The 22,975-nt window shown below is 37.1% G+C and overlaps 2 protein-coding genes across 4 annotated transcripts in view; one reads left to right on the forward strand and one right to left on the reverse strand.

The window, feature by feature from the left end:
* Positions 1-12,955, reverse strand: part of SMYD4 (SET and MYND domain containing 4) — a 40,866-nt gene extending 27,911 nt beyond the window's left edge. For 2 of the 3 annotated variants that reach the window (XM_063111804.1, XM_063111806.1), the window contains exons 1-2: positions 12,638-12,955; positions 11,570-11,713 (exon numbers count right to left, since the gene is read on the reverse strand). In XM_063111804.1, coding sequence (XP_062967874.1) covers positions 11,570-11,703 — 134 coding nt within the window. In that variant the 5' untranslated portion in view covers positions 11,704-11,713; positions 12,638-12,955. The remainder of the gene's footprint in view (positions 1-11,569; positions 11,714-12,637) is intronic. The other variant, XM_063111805.1, reaches the window with a different exon arrangement.
* Positions 12,956-13,137: 182 nt separating this feature from the next.
* RPA1 (replication protein A1) overlaps positions 13,138-22,975 on the forward strand; it is a 58,731-nt gene continuing 48,893 nt past the window's right edge. The window contains exon 1 of the mRNA XM_063110499.1: positions 13,138-13,258. Coding sequence (XP_062966569.1) covers positions 13,226-13,258 — 33 coding nt within the window. The 5' untranslated portion in view covers positions 13,138-13,225. The remainder of the gene's footprint in view (positions 13,259-22,975) is intronic.

Below are 22,975 nucleotides of genomic sequence, written 5' to 3' on the forward strand. Positions count from 1 at the left end.
CACAAAAACTCGTAGGCTAATATGATTTATGAATGTAGATACAAAAAAATCTAAAGAGAATATTAGCAAACTGAATTTAGCAATGTGTTAAAAGAATGATAGATTATGATCAAAAAGGGTTTATCCCCCAAATAGTTCAATTACAGTAAATCTACTAATGTCAATCCTACATTAATAGATTAAAGAAGAAAGAGAAAATGACCAATCCTTGCAAGACATGTCAAAAAGTATTTGATAAAATTCAATACCTATTTATAATAGAAATTTTAGTATTTAAGAATATAGAGCAATTTCCTTAAACTGAAACAGGGTATATTTATAGTATGTCTATATTTACTATAATATATTTATAGTATATCTATAAACCTATCGTAAATGTCCTAAATGGCCATTACTATTCAATATTGTATTGGAGGTCTAGCTAATACCATGAAAATTAAAAAGTACAATAAGTGGTACAAATATTGGAAAGGAAAATTACTATTTGTGGATATAGTTACTCAACTTAAAAATTTCAAGTGGATTGGCATATAACGATGAAATATGTGAAAGTACAGTTAGGTGGCCAATTATAAGATGCTAAAAAAATTTCTACCTTTTATTTTTTCCACCAATCATCAGTTAAAGAATGTAACTGGGGGAAAAGGCTTATTCACTAAAACAACAAAAACCTTACAACAAGTAAAAATAAATCTAACAGGAACTGTGTAAGACATATATAAAGAAAACTATAAAACTTTACTTAAAGACATAAAAGAAGCTCTAAATAAACGGCAAGACATACCCTTTACTTGGATGAGGAAATTTAATATTGTAAAGATGTCAGGTCTCCCTAAATGAATCTATAAATCCAACACAATCCCAATCAAAAACCCAACAACATTTTTTATGGAATTTGACAAGCCAATTCTAAAGTTCACATGGGGGAAATACACACAAAATAACCAAGATATTCTTGAAAAAGAACAGTGACTGTGTATGGGTGTGGAGGAACTTGGCCTAACAGAGAACAAAGCTTCCCTGCTTTCGAGTGCCCCTTCCCCCTACTTCTGGTAAATTTCAGAGGAGAAATCATTCCTTGTGGGTGAAACAGGGTTGACCCCAACTTCAAAACACGGTTGGGCACATGATATAGGTCTGGCTGATCAGAGGGGCCCCAAATCTTTGTGCATAAGATCAAAGTTAGGTTTGATCTAAGCCCAAGCCAGAACTTTTCTGCTGAAACTTTCCAAAAAGATGGCTTTTTTCTCTGTGGTTATTAAGCTATCAGGATGTGCCCAGGGCTGCAAATGGTCATAGTGCCCACCAGATGGAGTCTGATGACATCCTCTAGAGCTGATGACATCCTCTGAGTCCCTGGGTACAACCCAGCATGAAAACAGATCTGCCTTTGGACATCCTATTTCATAGCTATAAATTTCATAATTTGAGCTGAGTTTCTGTTACTTGAAACCGAAAGAGTTCTAAAATGATACTATAAAATCATGGTAATTAAAACCCTTTGGTTTTGGCACAGATATAGAGTCTAGAAACAAATTTATGGATAAGTGGGAATTTAATTTTTAATAGGTGTGGCATTTGGAAGCACTAGGGGAAAGGTTGGGCCATTCAATAATGCTGTGAAAAAATAATCTGGAAGAAAGAATTCTCCCTCATATTATACAAAAAATTAATTGTAGATGAATGCATATATAGTAACATCATGTTGTACACCTTAAATATGTATAATTTTTATTTGTCAATTATATCTCAATGAAGCTGGAAAAAATTACAAGTGGATTAGAGAGCTAAGAAGTAAAACGTAAAAGTACAAAAAAAATTAGAGGAAAGTTAATGTATTTTTATAATCTTGGGGTAGAGAAGACTATCCTAAGCAATATACATAACCCCAAAGCTATGAAAGAAAATGACAGATATGGCTGTATAAAAGTTAAAACACATATACACAATCCATATACAATGAAAGACACTATAAGGTAAAAAAAAAAAAAAAAAAAAAAAACCCATAACAAACTAGGAGGAAAAATGGTAACACAGATAGCAAAGAATTATATAGCCAGACTTAAGAAGATCTCCTACAAATTAATAAGAGAAAGACAATACACTAGAAAAATGGGCAAAGGACACAAATAAGCAATTCACAGAACTACAAATGAGCTGTGAACATCAGAAAAAGAGCATTACTTCACTAGCAATGTAAAAAAATGCAAATCAAAATGAGAATTTTTTTTGTCATCAGGGCTGGCAAAATTAAAGACTATTCCTTTCTAATGTTGGTGAGGGTATGGGAAAGTAATTTTCATATGCTACTCATGTTAAACTGGTAAAGCCTTTTTGGAAGGCAATTTGAAAGTATCTGTTCAATTTAAAATGCTCATGGCTGGACGATTAGCTCAGTTTGTTAGAACATGGTGCTAATAACACCAAGGGCCAGGGTTCAATCCCTGTGTCAGCTAGCTGCCACACACACAAAAAAAAGAATAAATAAAATAAAATGTTCATAAACACTGATGTAGAAATTCCTCATCTAAGAATCTAGCTTAACCTCTTAAATATGTATATGAAAATATGTATAAAGACTGTTCACTGCATGATTGCTTGTAACAGTAAAAAACCCCAAAACAACTGGAAACAACTTAATTGCCCATCAGCAGAGAAAAGAATAACAAATTGTGATATAATTATACTAAGAATGTCATGTGATTGTTAAGAAGATTAAGGTATGATGTTGAAAAAAAGCTTACAGAACAATGCACATAATATAATATAATAGAGAATAAAGAAAAAGATATACATATATTTATATAGACATTAATCAAATGATCACACAAATATATACCTATCACACGCTGTGAGAATACATAAAAGGGACCAGAAAGCTCTAAAACTGTGGTTAGCTCCATGAAAAAGAATGACGAGAAGGGTAAGAGGGAAACTTTCATGTTTTACTTTATCAAATATTGCTTCAATCTTTTACAAAGAGAATGTTTTTGTTTGTATCTTACATTCATAAAAAACAAAAATAAGATACAAAAAATATACATAACTCTAAATGTACCAAGTACCTGAACTGGCAAGGCTCAAAACTGAACTCATTATTTCATTTGACTAATACCTGAGTACCTAGCAAGTGCCAGGCATTGTGCTGGTTCTTGGCACAAAGATAAAGATGTCGACCTTGACTTGAAAGGTATGTGTTTGTGGAGCTGCATATAAGTGAGATTTTCCTTTATATGTCATATGGAGCACTAACATGTGCCAGTCACTAAACTAAGAATTTTATATACATTACCAAACTGTCATTCAATCAGTATTTACTGGGTACTGGCCAGTTAGCTCAGTTGGCTAGAGCACAGTGTTATAACACCAAGTCAAGAGTTCCGATCCCCATATCGACCAAACCAAACAATTTATCAAGCACTTATTTCTTGACACCACACTGTTCTTGTCTATGGAAAGACAAACAAATACAGATATGGCCGCTGCCCTCATGAAGTTCACAATCTAGTGGTGAACATATACATTAATAAAATGATCACCCAAATATATAAAGTACACAGTGCTGTAAATGTACAAAAAGTGAAGATGACCCAGGTGAGACTCAGGCAAGGCTTTCCTGAGGAAAGATTTGGCTGATCCTGCAGGATAAGCAGAAGTTAATTAGTTCATAAGGCATGCTAGGGCGGAGAAGAGCTAGGAAAAGCACTTCAGACAGAAGAAATACCATAAGTAAAGGCCACATGGCAAGAAACAGCATAGTGCATATCCAGAACTGAAAGAAGGCCAATTATATCTGAAAAGGGGAGTACGGTGACAGGCAGCAGTCAGACTGCAATGTCTTACTGGCTATATTAAGATTTTTGGTCTTTATTAAAGAGCAAAAGAAACTCTGAAAGGTTTCCTGAAAGGTTTTAAATGAGGGCAATATAACCTGTTTTGTGTTTTGAAAATTGCTGAGAGTAGATCTGAAGTGTTCTCACGACAAAAAAAATAAGTATGTGAGATAATGCTTTAATTAGCTTGATTTAGCCATTCTATGATGTATATATAACAAAACATCACATTGTAAATCATAAATATACACAGTTTTTGTCAATTAAAAAAGGAAGAAAATAGTTTGGAGAAAGGCAAGGATAAATATGGGAAACCAGTTAGAACGCTATTAAAATGGTCCAACTGGTCCAGCTCATGGCTCACTTGGGAAAGTGTGGTGCTGATAACACCAAGGCCACGGGTTCAGATCTCTGTATAGGGATGGGAGGTTAGCGCACTTGGGAGAGCATGGTGCTGACAAAACCAAGTCAAGGATTAAGATTCCCTTACTGGTCATCTTTCAAAAAAAAAAAAAAAAAAGGGTATAACTACTGACAGTAACATGGATTACGGAAGTAAAGGGAGTATATTAGTTTTCTCTTGCTGATCTAACAAATTACCACAAATTTAGTAGTTTTAAACAACAAAAAGCTATTTATTTATTTTTTGGCAACTGGCTGATATGGGGATCCAAACCTTTGACCCTGATGTTATAACACCACACTCTAACAAACTGAACTAACCAGTCAGCCCCTCAAATTTATTATCTTACAGTTCTAAAGGGCAGAAGTCTGACATGGGTCTCAAAGGGCTAAAATGAAGTTATTGGTAAGGATGTGCTGTTTTTTGGAGGCTCTGGGGGAAATCTGCCTTTGCTTTTTCCAGTTAGCAGAGGCTGCCAACACTCCTTGGCTGGTGGTTCCTTTACTCCATCTTCAAAGCCAGTAACATTGCATCTCTCTGACCATAGTCACATCTCACTCTCTTCTCTTCTGCCTCCCTTTCCCAGTTATAAAGACACTTGTGATTACACAGGGCCCACCTGGATAATCCATGCTAATTTTCCTATCTTAAAATTGGTTAATTGACTAATTTTCCTTTGCCATATAACCTTACAATTCAGAAATTCCAGGGATAAGGTGTAGATATCTTTGGGGTCCATTATTCTGTCTACCATGCAGGGAAATGGGGAAGAACTGACTTGATTTGATTATACATTTTTATATATTTTGTGGGTGGTTATCCTAGAGATTACAAAATGAATCCCTGACTTATTACTGTCTATCTTCAGTTAGTACTATTACCATTTCCCAAATAATACAAAAACCTTATAGTAAATTTACCATGCTACCCTTTGTACTTTTGTTCACGTCTTACTTCTAAATGTTTTAAATCCATAAAACCTTATTACTATAATTGTTTTAGATAATTTTTAAATGTTTACCCACATATTTATCCTTTCTGGTGTTTTTCATTTCTTCCTACAACTGCATGCTTCTATCCAAAACAATTCTCCTTTAACCTTAAGAATTTTTTTCAGTATTTCTTGTAGCTTTGATTTTCAGAAGATGCAGTCTCAGATTTTTTTTTAGTCTGAAAATATCTTTATTTTGTATTCATTTTTGAAAGGTATTTTTACTAGGTATAGAATTCTAAGTTGGCAGATTTTTGTTTTTTCCTTTCAGCACTTTAAATGTCATTCAATTTTCTTCTAGCTTCAATGGTTTTGTTGAAAAATCAACCAAATGTCTTATTCTTACTCCCATAAAGGTAACAATTTTCCTCCTTCGGTTGTTTTTAAGATTTCCTCTTTTTTTCCCCTAAGTTTTTGGAAGTTTGAGTTTGATATTTGTAGGTGTGATTTTATTTATATATTACACTATTTGAGATTTGCTGAGCTTCTGAAATCTGAGTTGATGTATTTCATCAGTTTTAGAACATTTATTGTCATCTTTTTGGAATACTGCTTTTACCCCATGATCTGTCTTCTCTCCTGAGACTCCAATTACAAGTATGTTAGACCATTTGACTGTGTCCCACACATCTCTCGTGTGCTGTGTCATTTTTTCCATTTTTTTCCCTGTGCTTCATTTTATTTTGTATTTTTATTGACCTGGAAACCAATTTACTAATCTGTTCCACTGTGTTCAATTTGCTCTTGGAATTAAGAATTGAGTTCACAATTTCAGTTATGGTATTTTTTCAGTTCCAGGAAGTCCATTTGATTCTTTTTTATAGATTCCAATGCTCTGTTGAAATCCATCTTTTCATCTACTTTATCTATCTTTTCCTCTATTTTCTTAAACAGATTAACCACAGTTATTTTAAGGTCCTCGTCTACTAACTCCTTGTATGTGGACATCAGTTTATCTGTGTTTAAATGTTTACTTTTTTAATTTTTATTTTTGGGTGGCTAGCTGGTATGGGGATCCAAACCTGTGAACTTTGTGTTATAAGGCTGCACTCTAACCACCAGTCCTTAATGTTTATTTTTTATCTTGATAATTGGTCATTTTTATGTACCTTTGCCCAGCTAGTAATTTTTGACTGTGTTCTTGACACTGTATATAGAACACATAATGAAGCTAGATGATATGTTCCACCATGAATCTGCCACCTTTCCTATGTGAGGCAGATAGGATAAGGGCTGGCCTACTCTGTCCAATCAAGAATTGAGTTGGTTCAGGGTTGAGCTACATTATTAACACTCTGTACATGCTAAGCAAGTCTAGCTTTAAAAACAATGACAACAAAAACTCAGCATGCTTCTGGTTTCTCCCTCTCCCTTGGGTATGGCCCTCTTGAGATTTTGGTTGAGGACCTGGAAGGTCTTGGTTTCCTCAGGCCCAAGTGACCATCATCTCATCTCTCACTTGGATGAATGCAATAATCTCCCAACAGGCCTCTCTGCTTCCACCCTTCCTCCTCATATAGTCTATCCTTAACTAAGCAGTTAGAGTAATCCTTTAATACAGAAGTCAGCAATCTTTTTCTGTAGAAGGCCAGGGAATAAATAATTAGGTTTTGCAAGCCAAGAGGCATAATTGAGGCTGTTCTATGAATACCTATATAATAAAATACAAATTTCCAAAAAATTTTTATTGACAAAACTCAAAATATAAAAATAACAGAGTACAAGTTTTTGTAATGCAGGTCTACTAATGAGAAAAATTGAATTCTTTTTTTTTTTTTAATGGATACCATTTTGTTTAATTAGGGTTCAAAGTCAATGTTCCTGATCATCAAATCAATTGCAAATGTTTATCTGTAAAACCATTCTTAGCTGTGGACTATATGAAAATGGGCAACGGAATGGATTTACCTTGGGGACTGTAATTTTTATGACTGTTTTAAATTACAGTCATGCATAGTTTAACGACGGGAATACGTCTGAGAAATGTGTCATTAGGCAATTTCGTCATGTGTGAACATCATAGAGTGTACTTACACAAACCGAGACCGTACAGCCTACTACACACCTAGGCTACAAACCTGTACAGCATGTCACTATACTGAATACCACAGGCAATCATAACACAATGATTAGTATTTGTGTATCTAAACATATCTAAACATAGAAAAGGCACACTAAAAATTTGGTATAAAAGATAAAAAATAATACACATGGATAGGGACTTACCATGAATGGTGCTTGCAGGACTGGAAGTTGCTCTGGGTGAGTGAGTGAGTGAGTGGTGAATTAATGTAAAGGCCTAGGACATTACTGTACACTTCTGTAGACTTTATACACACTGTAAACTTAGGCTACACTAAATTCATAAAAAATATTTTTCTTCTTTCAGTAATAAATGAGTCTTAGCTTACAGTATTTTTTTTACTTTATTGCCTTGGGTTGAATGTCCCCCCAAAACTTAATCCCCACTGTAACAGTGTTAAGAGGGTAGGAAATGTTATTATGGTAATTGAAAGGTGGGGCCTTGAAGAGGTGATTAGATTCTAGGACAATGCTATAATGAATGGATTAAAAATGGTGGTCATGGGTGTGGTTTTGAGGGCTCTAAAAAGAGAGTGAATGAGGAGCTTATTCTCTGCTCTCTCTCTTTTTTTTTTAAAAGATGACCGGTAAGGGGATCTTAACCCTTGACTTGGTGTTGTCAGCACCATGCTCTCCCAGTGAGCTAACCGGCCATCCCTATATAGGGATCTGAACCCATGGCCCTGGTGTTATCAGCACCACACTCTCCCAAGTGAGCCATGGGCCAGCCCTAAATTTTTTTTTTTTTATAAATTACCCAGTTCCATGTATTTTGTTGTAAGCAACAGAAATGGACTAATGCATTTATAAACTTAATTTTTAAAACTTTTTGACTCATAATAATGCTTAGCTTAAAACACAAACAGTACAGCTGTTTTGTACAGTACAGCTATACAAAATATTTTCTTTCTTCATATCCTTATTCTATAAGCTTTTTTCTATTAAAATTTTTTAACTTCTTTAACTTTTTTGTTAAAAACAAAAACAAACACACACATTAGCCTAGGTCTACAAAGGGTCAGGGTCATCACTATCACTGTTTTATACTCCATATCGTGTCCCACTGGAAGGTCTTCAAGTGTAGTAACATGCATGATGCTGTCATCTCCTATGATAAGAGTCTTCTTCTGGAATATCTCCTGCAGGACCTGCTTGAGGCTATTCTTGAGCTGTCACTCTTTTCAGAAATATGCCCATGATTGTTTGCTTGGTTTGTTTTTTCATCACAGATTTGCTTGTAAGCAGATAACACACCATAACATTTTTCTCTATTAATGAAAACCTTTTGGTGTTGGGTCCATGTTTTCAAATTTTTTTAAGGAGCTTCTTGAGGTCTGCAAAAGCTTCTGCTAAATCCTTCACTGTGAATTTTCTTGGGGATTCTTTTTCTTCCCCTGCAGTTTCCTTTTCTCTTGCCTCTTCTTTAGCTATGTGTTCCTGTTTCAGTTCAAACTCCTCATTAGTCAGTTCTTCAGGAACCACCTCTAGGAGATCCTCAGCGTGATCCTGATCCACACTCAGATTAAAGTTGTTTGCCATCTCAACCACAGCCTTGCTGAGTATTGCATTGCATTGACATTATGATGGCTACTACGTCACTAGGCGATAGACATTTTTTAGCTCCATTACAATCTTATGAAACCACTGTTGTATATGCAGTCCATTGTTGACCAAAACATTGTTATATGGTGCATGACTGCACAATCAGATCATATCATTCTCTCAAAACCCTGTGAATTAATTTTCTATTGTTGTGCAACAAATGATCACAAATGCAGCAACTTAAAACAACACCCATTTATTATCCTCACAGTTCTGTAGGTCAGAAGTCCAGGTAGGTTTTGCTGGATTCTCTGCTTAGGGTCTCACAAGGCTGAGGTCAAGGTGACCTCTTAAGAGGATATTTCAAAAAGTTCGTGAAAAGATTTGCATTATCTTTTAATTCTATTTTCCACAAACTTTTTGAAGTACCCTTGCATATGGAGGATCTGGGAGAGAAACCATTTCCAAGCTCATTCAGGTTGTTGGCAGAAGCCAGTTCCCTGTGATCGTAGGGCTGAGGTCCCCATTTCTCTACTGGCTGTTAGCCAGGAGCCACTCAGCTTCTAGAGCCTGCCTGCATTGCTTGTCATGTGGCCTCCTCCATCTTCAAGCCAACATCAGCACGTCAAATCCTTCTCCTGCTTTGAATCTCTCTGACTTCCCTTTCTGTGACCAGTTAGAAAACTCTTTGCTTTTAAAGGTCTTCCCTGATTGGGTTAGGCCACCAGCATAATTGTATCTCAAGGTCAACTGACCTGGACTTTAATTACATCTGCAAAATTCCTTCCTAGCAGTACCTAGGTCAATGTCAGATTGGATAACCAGGGAACAAGAATCCTGAGGGGAGTCCATCTTTAGAACTCTGCCTGCCACATTCTATAATAACTTCCTACCCAGAGTAAAAAAGAAAAGTTGCTTACATGGGGCAACTGATTTGTGTCACCTGCTCTCCCCCAACCTCCACGAGTGCCTCATTACTTCTCTGATGTTATTTCCTACCACTCTCCTTCTGGCTTACTCTGTTCATCCACAGCCTTTTTGCTGTTGCCTGAACATGCCAGACACACTCCCACATCAAGATCTCTGCCTGGAATGCTCTCCTCTCAGATATGTGCTTCGTTCACTCCTGTATCTCTAAGTCTTAGCCCAACTTTCACTTTTTCAATGAGGCATATCTGACCAAACTATTTAATACTACAACCTGCACTGTCATTTCTGGCATTGTCCATTTCCCCTCCCTGCTCCACTTTTTCTCTTTTCTACTGTAATTATCACCTTAACATATTATATACTTTACTTATTTGTGGTGTTTATTGTCTGTCCCTCCTTCCTAGAATTAAGCTCCTCAAGGGTAAGGCATTTCATCTATTTTTGTTCACTGATAGATTCTAAGCTTCTAGCACAGTGGCTGGCACAAAAACAGGTGATCAATAAATATCACTGAATGAATGAAATTTTGGGAAACTCCTGTTTCAGTTCTCTATATATATGTATGTGTGTACTAGGGTCTGGCCGGTTCGCTCAGTTGTTAGAGCACAGCCTTATAACACCAAGGTCGTGGCTTCAGATTCCCACACTGGCCAGCCGCCAAAAAAAAAAAAAGGGAAAAAAGAGAAAAATAGGCTGTGATGTAAAATATTTCTAATTGAGGAATGCAGTCAAGAGAGTTTGAAAAGTACTGGGGTTAGACCAAATGACTTCTAAGGTTTTCTCCAAATTTGAGCACTTATGAATTTCTATGGGCAGCTGGTGAATCTCCACTATATACTTTGGGAGATGGCAAGGTTCACAGCCTAGCGACTATAGCAAGGCAGTGAACAACACTGACACCAAAAAAGCAAAACTGTCATCCCTACTGTTCATAATCGTAGGTGCTACAGTTAGAATGTTTGTTCCCTCCAAAACTCATGTTGAAATTTAATCTCCAGTGTAACCATATAAAGAGGTGAGGCCTTTTATTTAATTTTATTTTTTTAAAAAAGATGACTGGTAAGGGGATCTTAACCCTTGACTTGGTGTTGTCAGCACCACGCTCTCCCAGTGAGCTAACCGGCCATCCCTATATAGGGATCTGAACCCCTGGCCTTGGTGTTATCAGCACCACACTCTCCCAACTGAGCCACGGGCCAGCCCTGAGGTTGGGCCTTTTAGAGATGATTGGGTCACCAGGGCTCTGCCGTCATGAATGAATTAATCCACTTATGAATTAATGGATTAACGGGTTATCATAGGAATGGGTTAGGTATCATGAGAGTGGATCTGCTATAAAAGCCAGTTTGGCTCTCAGTGAGCCCTCTTGCCATGTGATGCCCCATGCTGCCTCTAGACTCTGCAGAGTCCTCACCAGCATGAAGGTCCTCACCAGATGTGGCCCCTCAGCCTTGGACTTCCCAGCCTCCAGAACTGTACAAAATAAATTTATTTTCCCTTCAGATCCCTGACAGCTGCAATATATATATATATATATATATATATATATATTTTTTTTTTTTTTTTTTTTTTTTCTTTATAAATTACCCAGTCTCAGGTATTCAGTTTTAGTAACACTAAAAGAGTGGGTTAGAAAAAAACTGTTTCAGCAAGAACCACTGAAGGCCCCAAAATAGAAAAATCTGAAATTAACCTTTCTATCAATAAAAGATATTACTTCAGAATAAGTGACAAAAGAGAACATTTGCCAGATCAGAATTTCCCTGGTTGAAGCTTCCAATCACTTACTGAAGGAGCGAAGAGGAGTGAAGAAAGATATCATTCACAGTCTTTGCTGTAGAAATTGTGATCTGAATGGATGTTGGCAGCAAAGACCATTTCTGAAGTAGGTATGATTTCCATTCATCCACGGGCAGATCCATGCTACTTTAGCTATAAAATGAATAAGAAAATAGGAATTCAGACTTCTACAGATGCACAATTCTACAAAATCAAGATTTTGTTCAAGCAAGGGTGAAGCAAGAAAATCAATTCCTGTAGTCTTTTTCCATAGTTGTTTATATGCTAAGAAAGGATCTATATTCTCTCACACCAATTCACTCAATATCCTTTCATTCAGAAATATTTACTGAAAGCCTACTTTATTCCAGGCACCATGCTGGGTGATGGTTATACAAAGACAAATCAGATTAGATAGCTACCATCCCTGTCCTCTTAGACCTCCATCTACCCAGGTTGTTCAAGTCAGAAACCTGAGAGATATTCCAGATTTTTTTTCGCTCAACCCAGCAACTATTAAGTTAACAAATATCTATATCTCTTACACAGTTCAGTTTTCTCTTTCACTCCCCAGGTCATTTCTTCAGTTCAAACCCTCCTCATCTCTTGTCTGGCATTCTCTCCAGAGTGTCATAACTAGTCTCCACGCCTTCGGTCCTGCCTCCCCCGCGCTTTTAATCCATCCTCCACATTGGGACAGATGTCAGCCTTCTGCTTTAATTCATGAATGCTCCTCCTGGCATATAGGTAAGCCCAGTACAAACCTGTCATTATTTGACCCTCGGCTTACTTTCTCATTCTCAAGTCCCACTTCTTCCTCTGCACCCTATCATATTGAACTACTCATTGCTATCCCCAGCTTGCCAGTCTATCTTATCTCTGCAACGTTTTGGCATAGGCTATTCATGCTTCCAGGAACATCCCCACCCTCACTTGGAGTCCACCTGACAAGTTCCCACACATCCTTCGACGCAGTTCAAATGGCACCTCCTCCGATAAGCCTCCTCGGATATGCTCTCTGTAATTCCAGCACACTTGGGGCCCGTACCACGTCTACCTTGAGTTAGGACTACTCACGGCGGAAACTCCCTCGACAGACTGTGCTCTCTTCTGAGGGCGGAAACCGGGTCTTATGTACCTTTGGCGAACCGCACAGTGCCACGCTCAGGGCCTGGCACGGGCGGGAGGTCAGCACTGGCCCGCTGAAGAATCCAAGTCACTGCTTTGACTATATTTAGCAGCAGAGTTATTAGGGCACAGCTCTAACTCTCCTCTGGGCTTCCCGTCTGTCTACCCGCCAAAGACCGAGCTGGGTGTGTGCTTCCTAAAGCCGGCTCGGAAAGCTCCCGGAACCGGGCCATCTGTGCCCACAGCCGTATCCACGTAACACTTGGCGAGCCCCTGGGCTCGGCGCTCCGCCCCCAGATCCCCCAACCAGCGCCTAAGCCTCGACCCGGCCTCGGGCGAGTCACATGGGCCGCTTGCGGCGCCTTGGCCAATGCGGGGGCTGCTCGGCTTTTAAGCCCGCCCCTGTGCCGCGCGCACGTCGGGGGCGGGAGTGGCGCGCGCAACGCCTCGAGCCAATCGCCGTGCAGCGCGCTGCACCCCGGTAGTGAAGCCCGGGCTGCCGTGGAGCTGGAGCGCGGGAGTTAGCGCGGCGGAGCCATGGTGGGCCAGCTGAGCGAGGGGGCCATTGCGGTGAGCTGACATCTGGGAGCCGGGCCGGCGGGCCGGGGTGGCTTTGGGCCCGAAGGCATGCGGAGTGGAGAAGGCGGTGGGGAGCCGGGGGAGATGGAGAGAGAACGCGAGAGGAGGAGGCTGCGGGGGTCGGTGGGGGAACCGCTGGGGGTCTCTATGGTATCATCACCCTGTCCGCAAGGGATTCTTTCCATCATCTTTTAAACGTGCTCAAGTTTTTCGTACTTAAGAAAACAAAACCATAAAGACTTGCTTTTCCTCCCATCTCCACCTGCGGCCGCTCCGTCTCCTCCCCTTCCCCCACCCACAGCCCAACTTTTCCAGTTGTCTGTTTCCAACTATTTCATTTCCTCACCTCGCATTAACTCTTTACTCCACTCCAATCGCTCACTATACAGAGACTGTGGCTGAAGTTACCGAGTTACTTGGCCTCCAAGTCGCTAAATCCAACTGACACTTTTCGGTTTTCATTTTATCTGCGTTCTCAGCACCGTTGGAGTCTGTTAGGCGTTGCTTCCATCTGGTAACACTCTTCCTTTGGCTTCCATGGCTCAGTTTGGCTGGTTTTCATAAATTTTTATTGACTCAAGGCTCTGCCCTAGGCCCTCTTCTCCCAAGGCAGCCTTATTACCATTTATATGTCAACTGCTCACAAATTTCTTTGTCCCGAGCCATCTTTACTACTCTGCAAAACAAACTTCTATAATCCGTCTGCCTACCTGATGTCTCAAAGGCACCTTAAATTTAACATATCTCAAAGCAAATCTGTTTTCTTCATAAGTCTGGGCCTCTCGTTGTTCCCTGTCTCAATGAATGGCACCATTAGTGGTTAAGTTATGCCAGCCAGAAATTGAGGAATCATTCTTCCTGCTTTCTTCTTCATTCTGGATGTCCAGTGCATCACTAAGTCTGATATATTTTACCTCTACGTACACTCTTAAATCCATCTACTTCTTTGTCCACACTGGCACCATCATTTCTTGATGGACTGCTCACTTCTAGTCGGCCTACCCTTCTTTTGCCATTCTCCTCCTAGCATATTCCCATTTGTTCTCTCCTCCTCTCTAGGCTTCTTCTTTTTTTTTTTTAAGTTTAAATTCCTGATATATTCCATAGTCTTGCGTTCCAAGGGCCTTTGACCATTCTTTTCCCTCTGCCTACTGCCCAGATGGTTTTTCACTCTCCCTCCTCACTGGCTAACATCATCTTCAAATCTCAGTTTAATTGTTACTTCCTCAGGGAAGTCTTCTTTGACTTCCTTTACTAGGCTAAATCTCTTTATTTTGAGACTCTGTTCCTCCTCGTTCACTTATTAGCTGTCTGACTTTGGGCAAGATCCTAATTTCTGTTTTCCTTTTCTGTAAAATGAGGGTAATGATACTTAGTACTTGTTGCATAAAGTTAGTGGGAGGATTAAGTGAGTTACTACATTTAAAATGTCTACTACATTTAAAATGCCTCGTCCAGTGCCTGATACATAGTAACTCAGTCTATCATTAATAATCACAGATGTAATTTTACATTTATTTGTTGTTTATTCGATTAATATCAGTTACTTTTTGTCTCCCCTTCTAGATTGTAGATTCCATGAGGTCGGCAATCATGTCTGAGGGTTTTTTTTGCCCAGCATAGTATCCGTGAATATCGCATGAATGAATGAGGCAGTGGAAAGAAAGAGACAGAGATGGAGGAGGAAGAAAGGCAGCTTGGGAGAAAACAGGAAGGGGAAGAACAGTTGTCGGAGGCAAATGAATATTTGAATAAATTAGGAATGTGTGAATGCTGACACCTGGAATGTGATTGTTAATTGTAGTCCTCATGTATTTTGTAGCTACTACCTTGCACCTTTAAGACAATTTGAGAATGGTTCTTCACTTTTAAAAAGAATGATCATGAGTTATCTAAATATTTTGATAAATTAGTTTTCCCTGTATTCAGAATTTTACAAGCCTATTTCCAGTGTTAGGTGAAGTATTACTTGGGTTTTGTTCACAAGTGAAAAAGGGAAGTTTTTGTGTGTTTTTGTGGTAATAGAGTGAGTGTGGAGAAACTTTGTTGACTTTATCAGCTTAAGTATTTTAGTTATGCAGGTAGCGCACAAATAGTAGAGGTGTTTTAGGCAAGAGCTAACATCATAAAATAAGAGATTATGCATGGAATTATTGTAGTAAATAAAATAAATAACATTTGTATCTTAAGTAATTGGGTTATAAAAAGAAAGGGGAAGGGAACTGATTTTTTTTGACCGTTTCCAGTGTGTCATACTTTTATAATCATCAGTGCTTAAGTAAGATAGACTTTTATCAATACCACCATTTTACGGATGAAGAAATTCAAGTGCAGAAAGGTTTACATTGAAATAATATAAATATAAATAATAATACCTCATGGGGTAAGGATTTGAACTCATGTGCCCTTGACTATTGCATTCTGTTGCTTTGTATTTTTATTAGCAATGTTAATGTGGAAAATTTAAGGCAGTTTTATCTTGAGTGTACATGTCATGCTATCTGTCCCAGAAAAAAGTAATCTTATAGTCAGTATTATGATGACACATTTTAAATAAAAAAGAATAAAGGAATACATGTATGGTTTTAAAATCAAATAGAACAGATCAGTGTTTAATGAAATTTCTGACCTTCTGCTCGGTGTTGCCCAGTTCTGTTCCCCAGATACAATTACTTTTTAAAAAATTCACCTTCATTGAAGTTTTATTTACACGTAATAAAATATACCTATTTTAAGTGTACAGTTTGAATTTTGACAAATATATGCAGCCTGTAACCACACCACCCCAATCTAGATATAGAATATTCCCATCAGTACACTTAGTTTCCTCCTGCTCCTCCATCTTCTCCCACCTCCTAGGCAACCACTGTTCTGGTTTCTATCACTATAGATTTTTGGGGGGGGGTGGGGGGGGCTAGTCAGTGCAGGGATCAAACCCTGGACCTTGGTGTTATCAGCACCATGCTCTAACCAACTGAGCTAACCCACCAGCCCAACTATAGGTTGACTGTCCTAAAACTTCATATAAATGGAATCACATAATAGCTACCCTTTTGTGTCTGGCTTTTTTTTTTTTCAGCAAAATGGTTCCTGGGATTTATCCATGATGTTTCCATAGTTTGCACCTTTTTATTGCTGAGTAATATTCCATTGTATGACTGTAACACAATTTGTTTACTTCTCGTTGGGCATTTGGGTTATTTTCATTTTTTGGTTATTATGAATGAAGATGTCATGAACCTTATGTCCAATTTTTTTGTAGAAATATGCTTTTATTCCTCTGAGATAAATAGCAAGGAGTGCAGTTGCTGGGTCATATGGTAGCTGGTTGTTTAACTTTATAAGAAATTGCTAAACTCTGTTTTCCAAAGTGGTTATGAGAATTCTAGTTGCTCCATATCCTTGCCAATACTTAGTGTTGTCAGTCTTTTTAACTATTGTGGTGAATTTGTAATGGTATCTCACAGTGGTTTTAATTTATATTTCTCTGATGACTAGTGATGTTGAGCATTTTTTCATGTGCTTATTGGCTCTTTATATATCTTCAACTCTTTTGCCCATTGAAAAAGTTGGCTTGTGTTCTTATTAATAAGTTGTAAGAATTCTTTATTTATTCTGGATATGTTTTTTGTTAAATTTAAGTATACATATTATATATTTTTTTCTCCCAATCTGTGGCTTGCCTTTTCATTCTTTTAATGGTGGTTTTGTGTTTATTTTTTTTGAAGAGTAGTTTTAAATTTTGATGAAGTCCAGTTTATCAGTTTTTTTCTTTCTGAATTGTACTTTTGTGTCCTAAGGTGTTTTGCCCACCCCAAGGTCACAAATCTTTTGTCTTGTGTCTCCTGCTGGAAGTCTTATAATTTTAGCTTTGCTTTTAGGTTTGTGATTCAAGTTTACTTTTTTTATATTTGGTATATAGATCACTTTTTCCCATATAGATGTTCAGTTCCAGCTATATTTGTTGAAATGACTATCCTGTTCCATTAAGTTACTTTGTCATCTTTGATAAAATCAATTAGACTGTATATGTGTGGGTCTATTTCTGGAATGTCTATTCTGTCATTGAGCTATATGAGGGTACTTCAAAAAGTTTGTGGAAAAATGGAATTAAAAGATAATATGAATCTTTCCATGAACTTTTTGAAGTGCCCTTGTATGTTGATGCTTATACTAATACCACATTGTTTTAAAAACTGTAGTTTTAAACTAAATCTTGAAATTTGATGGTGTAAGTTCCCCAGCTTCATTTCTTTTTCAAAATTGTTTTATTGATACTAGGTTTTCTGCATTTTCATATACATTTTAGACTCAGCTTGTCTGTTTTCGATAAGGAAGGCCTGATGGGATTTTGATTGGAATCACATTACATTTATAGGTCAGTTTGGGGTCAATTGGCATCTTACAAACATTCAGTCTTTCAAACCATGGTATATATAGCTCTTCATTTATTTAGGTTTTCTTTAATTTCTCTCAGAAGTGTTTTATAGTTTACAGTGTGCAGGTCTTGCATATGTATTGTTAAGTTTATCTGTGGGTATTTTACTTTTGATGGTACTTAAATGGCTTTTCTTTTCTTTTCTTTTTTTTAAAAAGATGACCAGTAAGGAGATCTTAACCCTTGACTTGCTGTTGTCAGCACCACGCTCTCCCAAGTGAGCCATGGGCTGGCCCTTAAATGGCATTTTTGAAAAATTTATTCTCCAGTTGTTCATTGCTAGGATATAGAAATATGAGTGATTTTTGCATGTCAATCTTGTATCCTGCAAAATTGCTAAATTGATATATTAGTTTTTGTGGATTCCTTAGGATTTCTTATGCACACAATCATATCATGTACAAATGAAGGCAGTTTTATTTTTTCCTTTCCAATCTTTATGCTTTTTGTTTCTTTTTCTTGACTTATTGCATTAGTTAGCGCTTCTGATACCATAATGAATAAATGTAATGAGAGCCGTATCCTTGCCTTGTTTCTGATCTTAGGGGGCAATCATTCTGTCTTGTACCATTAAGTGTGATGCTAACTAGATTTTTTTAAATAGATGCCAGCTTCAGTTTAAGCCTTTCTTCTATGCCTAGTTTGCTGACACTTTTTATAATGAATGAGTATTGAGTTTTATCAAATACCTTTTCTGCATCTGTTGAGATAGTCATAGTTTTTCTCCTTTGTTCTGTTAGTGTGGCAAATTACATTGATTTTCAGATGTTGAATAAACCTTGCCTTCCTGGGATAATCTCATTTGGTCATGACATTGTCTATTTTATGTGGTGCTGGATTTGATTTGCTAATATGTTGTTGAGGCTTTTTTGCAGCTATGTTCATGAATTATATAGGTCTATAGTTTTTTTTTCTTAGAATATCTTTTTTTTTTTTTTCTGTCAGAGTAAATCTAACATCATAAAATGATTTGGAAAGTCTTCTCTTCTATATACTGAAATAATTTATGCAAGATTGGCATTTTTTGTCCTTAAATCTTAGAATTCACCAGTAAAGCCATCTGGACCTAGCATTTTCTCTGTTGACATATTTTAAATTACAAATTCAATTTCTTTAACAGATATGGAACTATCTGTGTGGTGCTAATATCACCAAGGTCCAGGGTTTGATCTCTGTACCAGCCAGCAGTCCCCCTTCTCCCACTCTGAAAAAAATTTGATATAGAGCTATCTAGATTTTGTTGGTTTTATATCATTTTGATGATCTGTGTTTTTTAAGAGATGTATCCATTTTATCTAAGTTGTTTCATAAGGTTTTTCCAAATATATATATACACACACACATATACATATATGATTTGTAGTGATGCCTCATTTTTCATTTCTGATACTGAAAATATGTTTTCTTTTTCTTGACCAGACTGTCTAGAGGTTTATCAATTTTATCGATCTTTTCAAAGAATGGGCTTTTGGTTCAGTTTTTTTGCTATTGTTTATCCATTTCAATTCAATTGATTTTTGCCCTCATTTTTTCCTTCCTCCTACATACTTGGGTTTAATTTCTTTTTTTTAGATCATAGACATTGAACCTTTTTTTTTCTGGTATAAGCATTTAAAGCTATAATTTTCCCTGTAAGCATTACTCTAGCTACATCCCACAGATTTAGATAGATTGTGTTTTCATTTTCATTAGATTAATAATACTTCCTAATTTATCTTGTGTCTTCTTCTTCAACAGATGGGTTATTTAGAAATGTGTTGTTTAATTTCCAAATATTTGGGTGTTTTCTAGGTACCATATTGTTACTGATTTTTTACTTAATTCTAGTTTGGTCAGATAATATACCCTGTGTGATTTCAGTCTTTTAATGTTTATTAAGACATATTTTATTGCCCAGCATATGGACTGTCTTGATGCAGATGATCCAGGTGCACTTAAAAGAATGTGTTTTCTGCAGGAGTTAAATGATCTAATCAGGTCAAGTTGGTCAATAGTTCAAATTTCCTATATTCTTCCTTTTGGGAGGGGGAAGGGAGAAGCTTTATTTGCCCTGTCAATTACTGAGAGAAGAATGTTGAAACCACCAATTATAATTGTGGATTTTTCTATTTTTCCTTTTAATTCTGTCAGTTTTTCCTTCATTTATTTCAAAACTCTTGTGCACACATTGGGCATTGTATGTCTTCTTCAGGAATCAACCCCTCTTGTCATTGTTATTAAATTTCCCTTTATGTTCCTGATAATATTCCTTGTTCTGAAGTCTACTTTGTCTGCTATTAATGCTGTAGCTTTTCCCACTGTTTTACTTTTAGTTTCTGTTCAAATTTGAAGTGGCTTTCTTGAAGACAGCAAATAGTTGGGTCTTTCTTATTCGTTCCTACAGTTTCTGCCTTTTAACTGGATTACTTAAACCATTTACACTTAATATTATATAATTGGGTTTCAGTTTTTCATCTTGCTAGTTGTTTCTTTTGTTCTCTCTGTTTGTTGCTTTTTTAACTTTCTTGTGGATATACAGGGATCGAACCCTGGACTTTGGTATTATCACCACTGTGCTCTAACCAGATGAACTAACTGGCCAACCTGCTTTCCTTCTGCTTTACTTGTAAATAATGGCTCTAGGGCAGCATGTCTTAGTCAGGTTGGGCTGCTATAAAAAAATACCATAGACTGGGTGGCTTAAACAACAAACATTTATTTATTATATATCTGGTGGCTGGGAAGTCCAAGGTCAAGGTGCTGGTAAGTCTGGTTCTTGGTGAGGACCCTCTTCTTGGCTTTTAGACTGCTTCCATAACTTCTTTATGCTTTTGGAAAGAGAACAAGCAAGATCTGACCTCTCTTCCTCTTATAATGCACTTATCCCATTGTGGGGGCTCCATCTTCATGACCTCATCTAAATCTAAGTACATCTCGAAGGTTCCACTTCCCAATGCCATCAAATTGGGGATTAAGACTTCAGCATATGAATTTGGGGGGAACAGAGGCATTCAGATTATAACAGTGATTCTCTAATATTTTAGGCTTAGAATGCTTTTACACTGTTAAAAATCATTGAGGACTACCCAAGAGCTTTTGTTTTTGTGGGTTATATTTACCATACCGTATTTGAAATCATAACTGAGATGTTTTAAAAATATTTATTCATTTAAAATAATAACAAACTGGGCCGGCCCGTGGCTCACTCGGGAGAGTGTGGTGCTGATAACACCAAGGCCCCGGGTTCGGATCCCATATAGGGATGGCCGGTTCGCTCACTGGCTGAGCGTGGTGCTGACAACACCAAGTCAAGGGTTAAGATCCCCTTACTGGTCATCTTTAAAAAAAAAAAATAATAATAATAATAACAAACTCATTGACATAAATAACATATTTTATTTTAAAAAAAACGCATATATTTCAAAACAAAAATAGTGAGAAAAGTGGCATCATTTTACATTTTTGTACATCTCTTTAATATGGGGCTTAATAAAAGACATGACAGCTAGATTTTTAATCTGCTTCTGCATTCAGTTTATTGATATATGTTTTGTTTGAACTAGATGAAGGAAATCTGGCCTCACACAGATAAGTAGTTAGAAAGGGAGGAGTATTTTAATAGTCTTTTCAGGCTTCTTTTTTTGATGCTTCATCAAAACTCATTAAGAGGTAGTTTCGTAAAGCTTAGCTGGAATGTAGAATTGGTCTATCTTGCATTTTGAATGGATGTTTTACCTATGCGTTATTTTTAACATCATACATTAATCATTTGGAAAATATTGGCTCATTGTGTGTCCAAATATTGACATATTTTGTAATATCAAAAATTCACATTCATAAATATCACCACCGATTTCACCAGAAAAATATGGATTTGGAAACTGTAAAGCTCATGGTGGTGAATATAAGTTTTCAAAAGCTCTGATTTTCACAAGAAGATAACTCTTACTATTGGCAGCGCAAATACTGTTATTTTCCCTTGAAAACAAGCTCACTTTATTTTTGAGAAAATATCTGCTAAATTCCTGAGTCTGAACAACCATAGTTTGTCATTTGTTCTTTCAAGTGAAAATGATGTTCCATGAAAAAAGTGGCTAGTTCTACTCACAACTCAAAACAATTACACAAATGTTTTTTCTTGAGACCACAACCATACTTCAGTAGGCAGCAGAAATACTTTGTGCATATTGCATTCCCATATTGTTACGTGGAATATTAGACATTTATGTACTCAGGGGAGATTTACTATAATAAATAATTTTACTGCTTCACCAAGGACATTCTTTAGTGAAAGCACCCCCGCTCTCCCAATAAGTTCAAGGCTGTGAAGAATACAATGACTACTAGTCTCGTACTATGCTAAGGTACCAGTAGTTTTACCTACCATTGCTTTGCACCATCAGCTGTTCTAGGATAAATTCTAGAATTCATTCACTATGTTTTCAGTTTCAGAAAGTAATTCATCACTTTGAATGTTTTAGAATCATTTGTGTTCGTGGTCAGGCATTCACATGAAAGACTCTTATCAGATAGTTGGTGCTGATACCAGATGAATACAAGCAAAACATCAAGTCCTGCCACATCTATAGATGCAACATTTTGTAAGGCAATAATAGAATTCTGCAGATGAAATATTAACTCAGTCTCCATGAGAATAAGAAGGGCAAAGTCTTGTTTATAAAAATGAAAATAATTTTGAATTTATGGACCCCCCCGAAAAGGTCTTGGGTCCCCAAACTGCAATTTGAGAACTACTGCTTCAAGGTTGTAGTATGCATCTTTAGCTTCTCATGGCTACCTTCAAAAAAATATTTTGTCTAGTAATTTTTGATTAGATGTTGGGCATCATGAATATTAAATTATGAATGTCTAGATTATGTCTATTTCTTTAGAGAATACTGAGTTGTTCTGGCAGGCTAATTTACTTGCAGATCAGCTTGATCCCTTTGAGAACAGAGTGGATCTAGAGTAGCTTTTACTTTGGGGCTCGTTTAGTTCTGCTTCTAAGGCATGGTCTTTTTTGGGAGTCTAGTTCTCTAATGCTTTGTGGGTTTTTTTTTTTTTTTTTTTGGCGGCTGGCTGGTATGGAATTCCAAACCTGTGACCTTGGCATTATAAGACTGTAAGGCTGTGCTCTAATCAGTGAGGTAACTGTCCAGCCCTTCTAATACTTATTCCTTGCCAGGCCTTGTGGAGTCTCATTCTTTGTATTCACAACTTAGAATTCAGCTGATGACTCAAGGGAACCTCTGTGTAGGTTATTGAAGCTCTTTCTTGGTGTAACTCCCTCC

The sequence above is a fragment of the Cynocephalus volans genome, chromosome 10 (assembly GCF_027409185.1).
Source record: "Cynocephalus volans isolate mCynVol1 chromosome 10, mCynVol1.pri, whole genome shotgun sequence".
In the NCBI taxonomy this organism is placed as follows: Eukaryota; Metazoa; Chordata; class Mammalia; order Dermoptera; family Cynocephalidae; genus Cynocephalus; species Cynocephalus volans.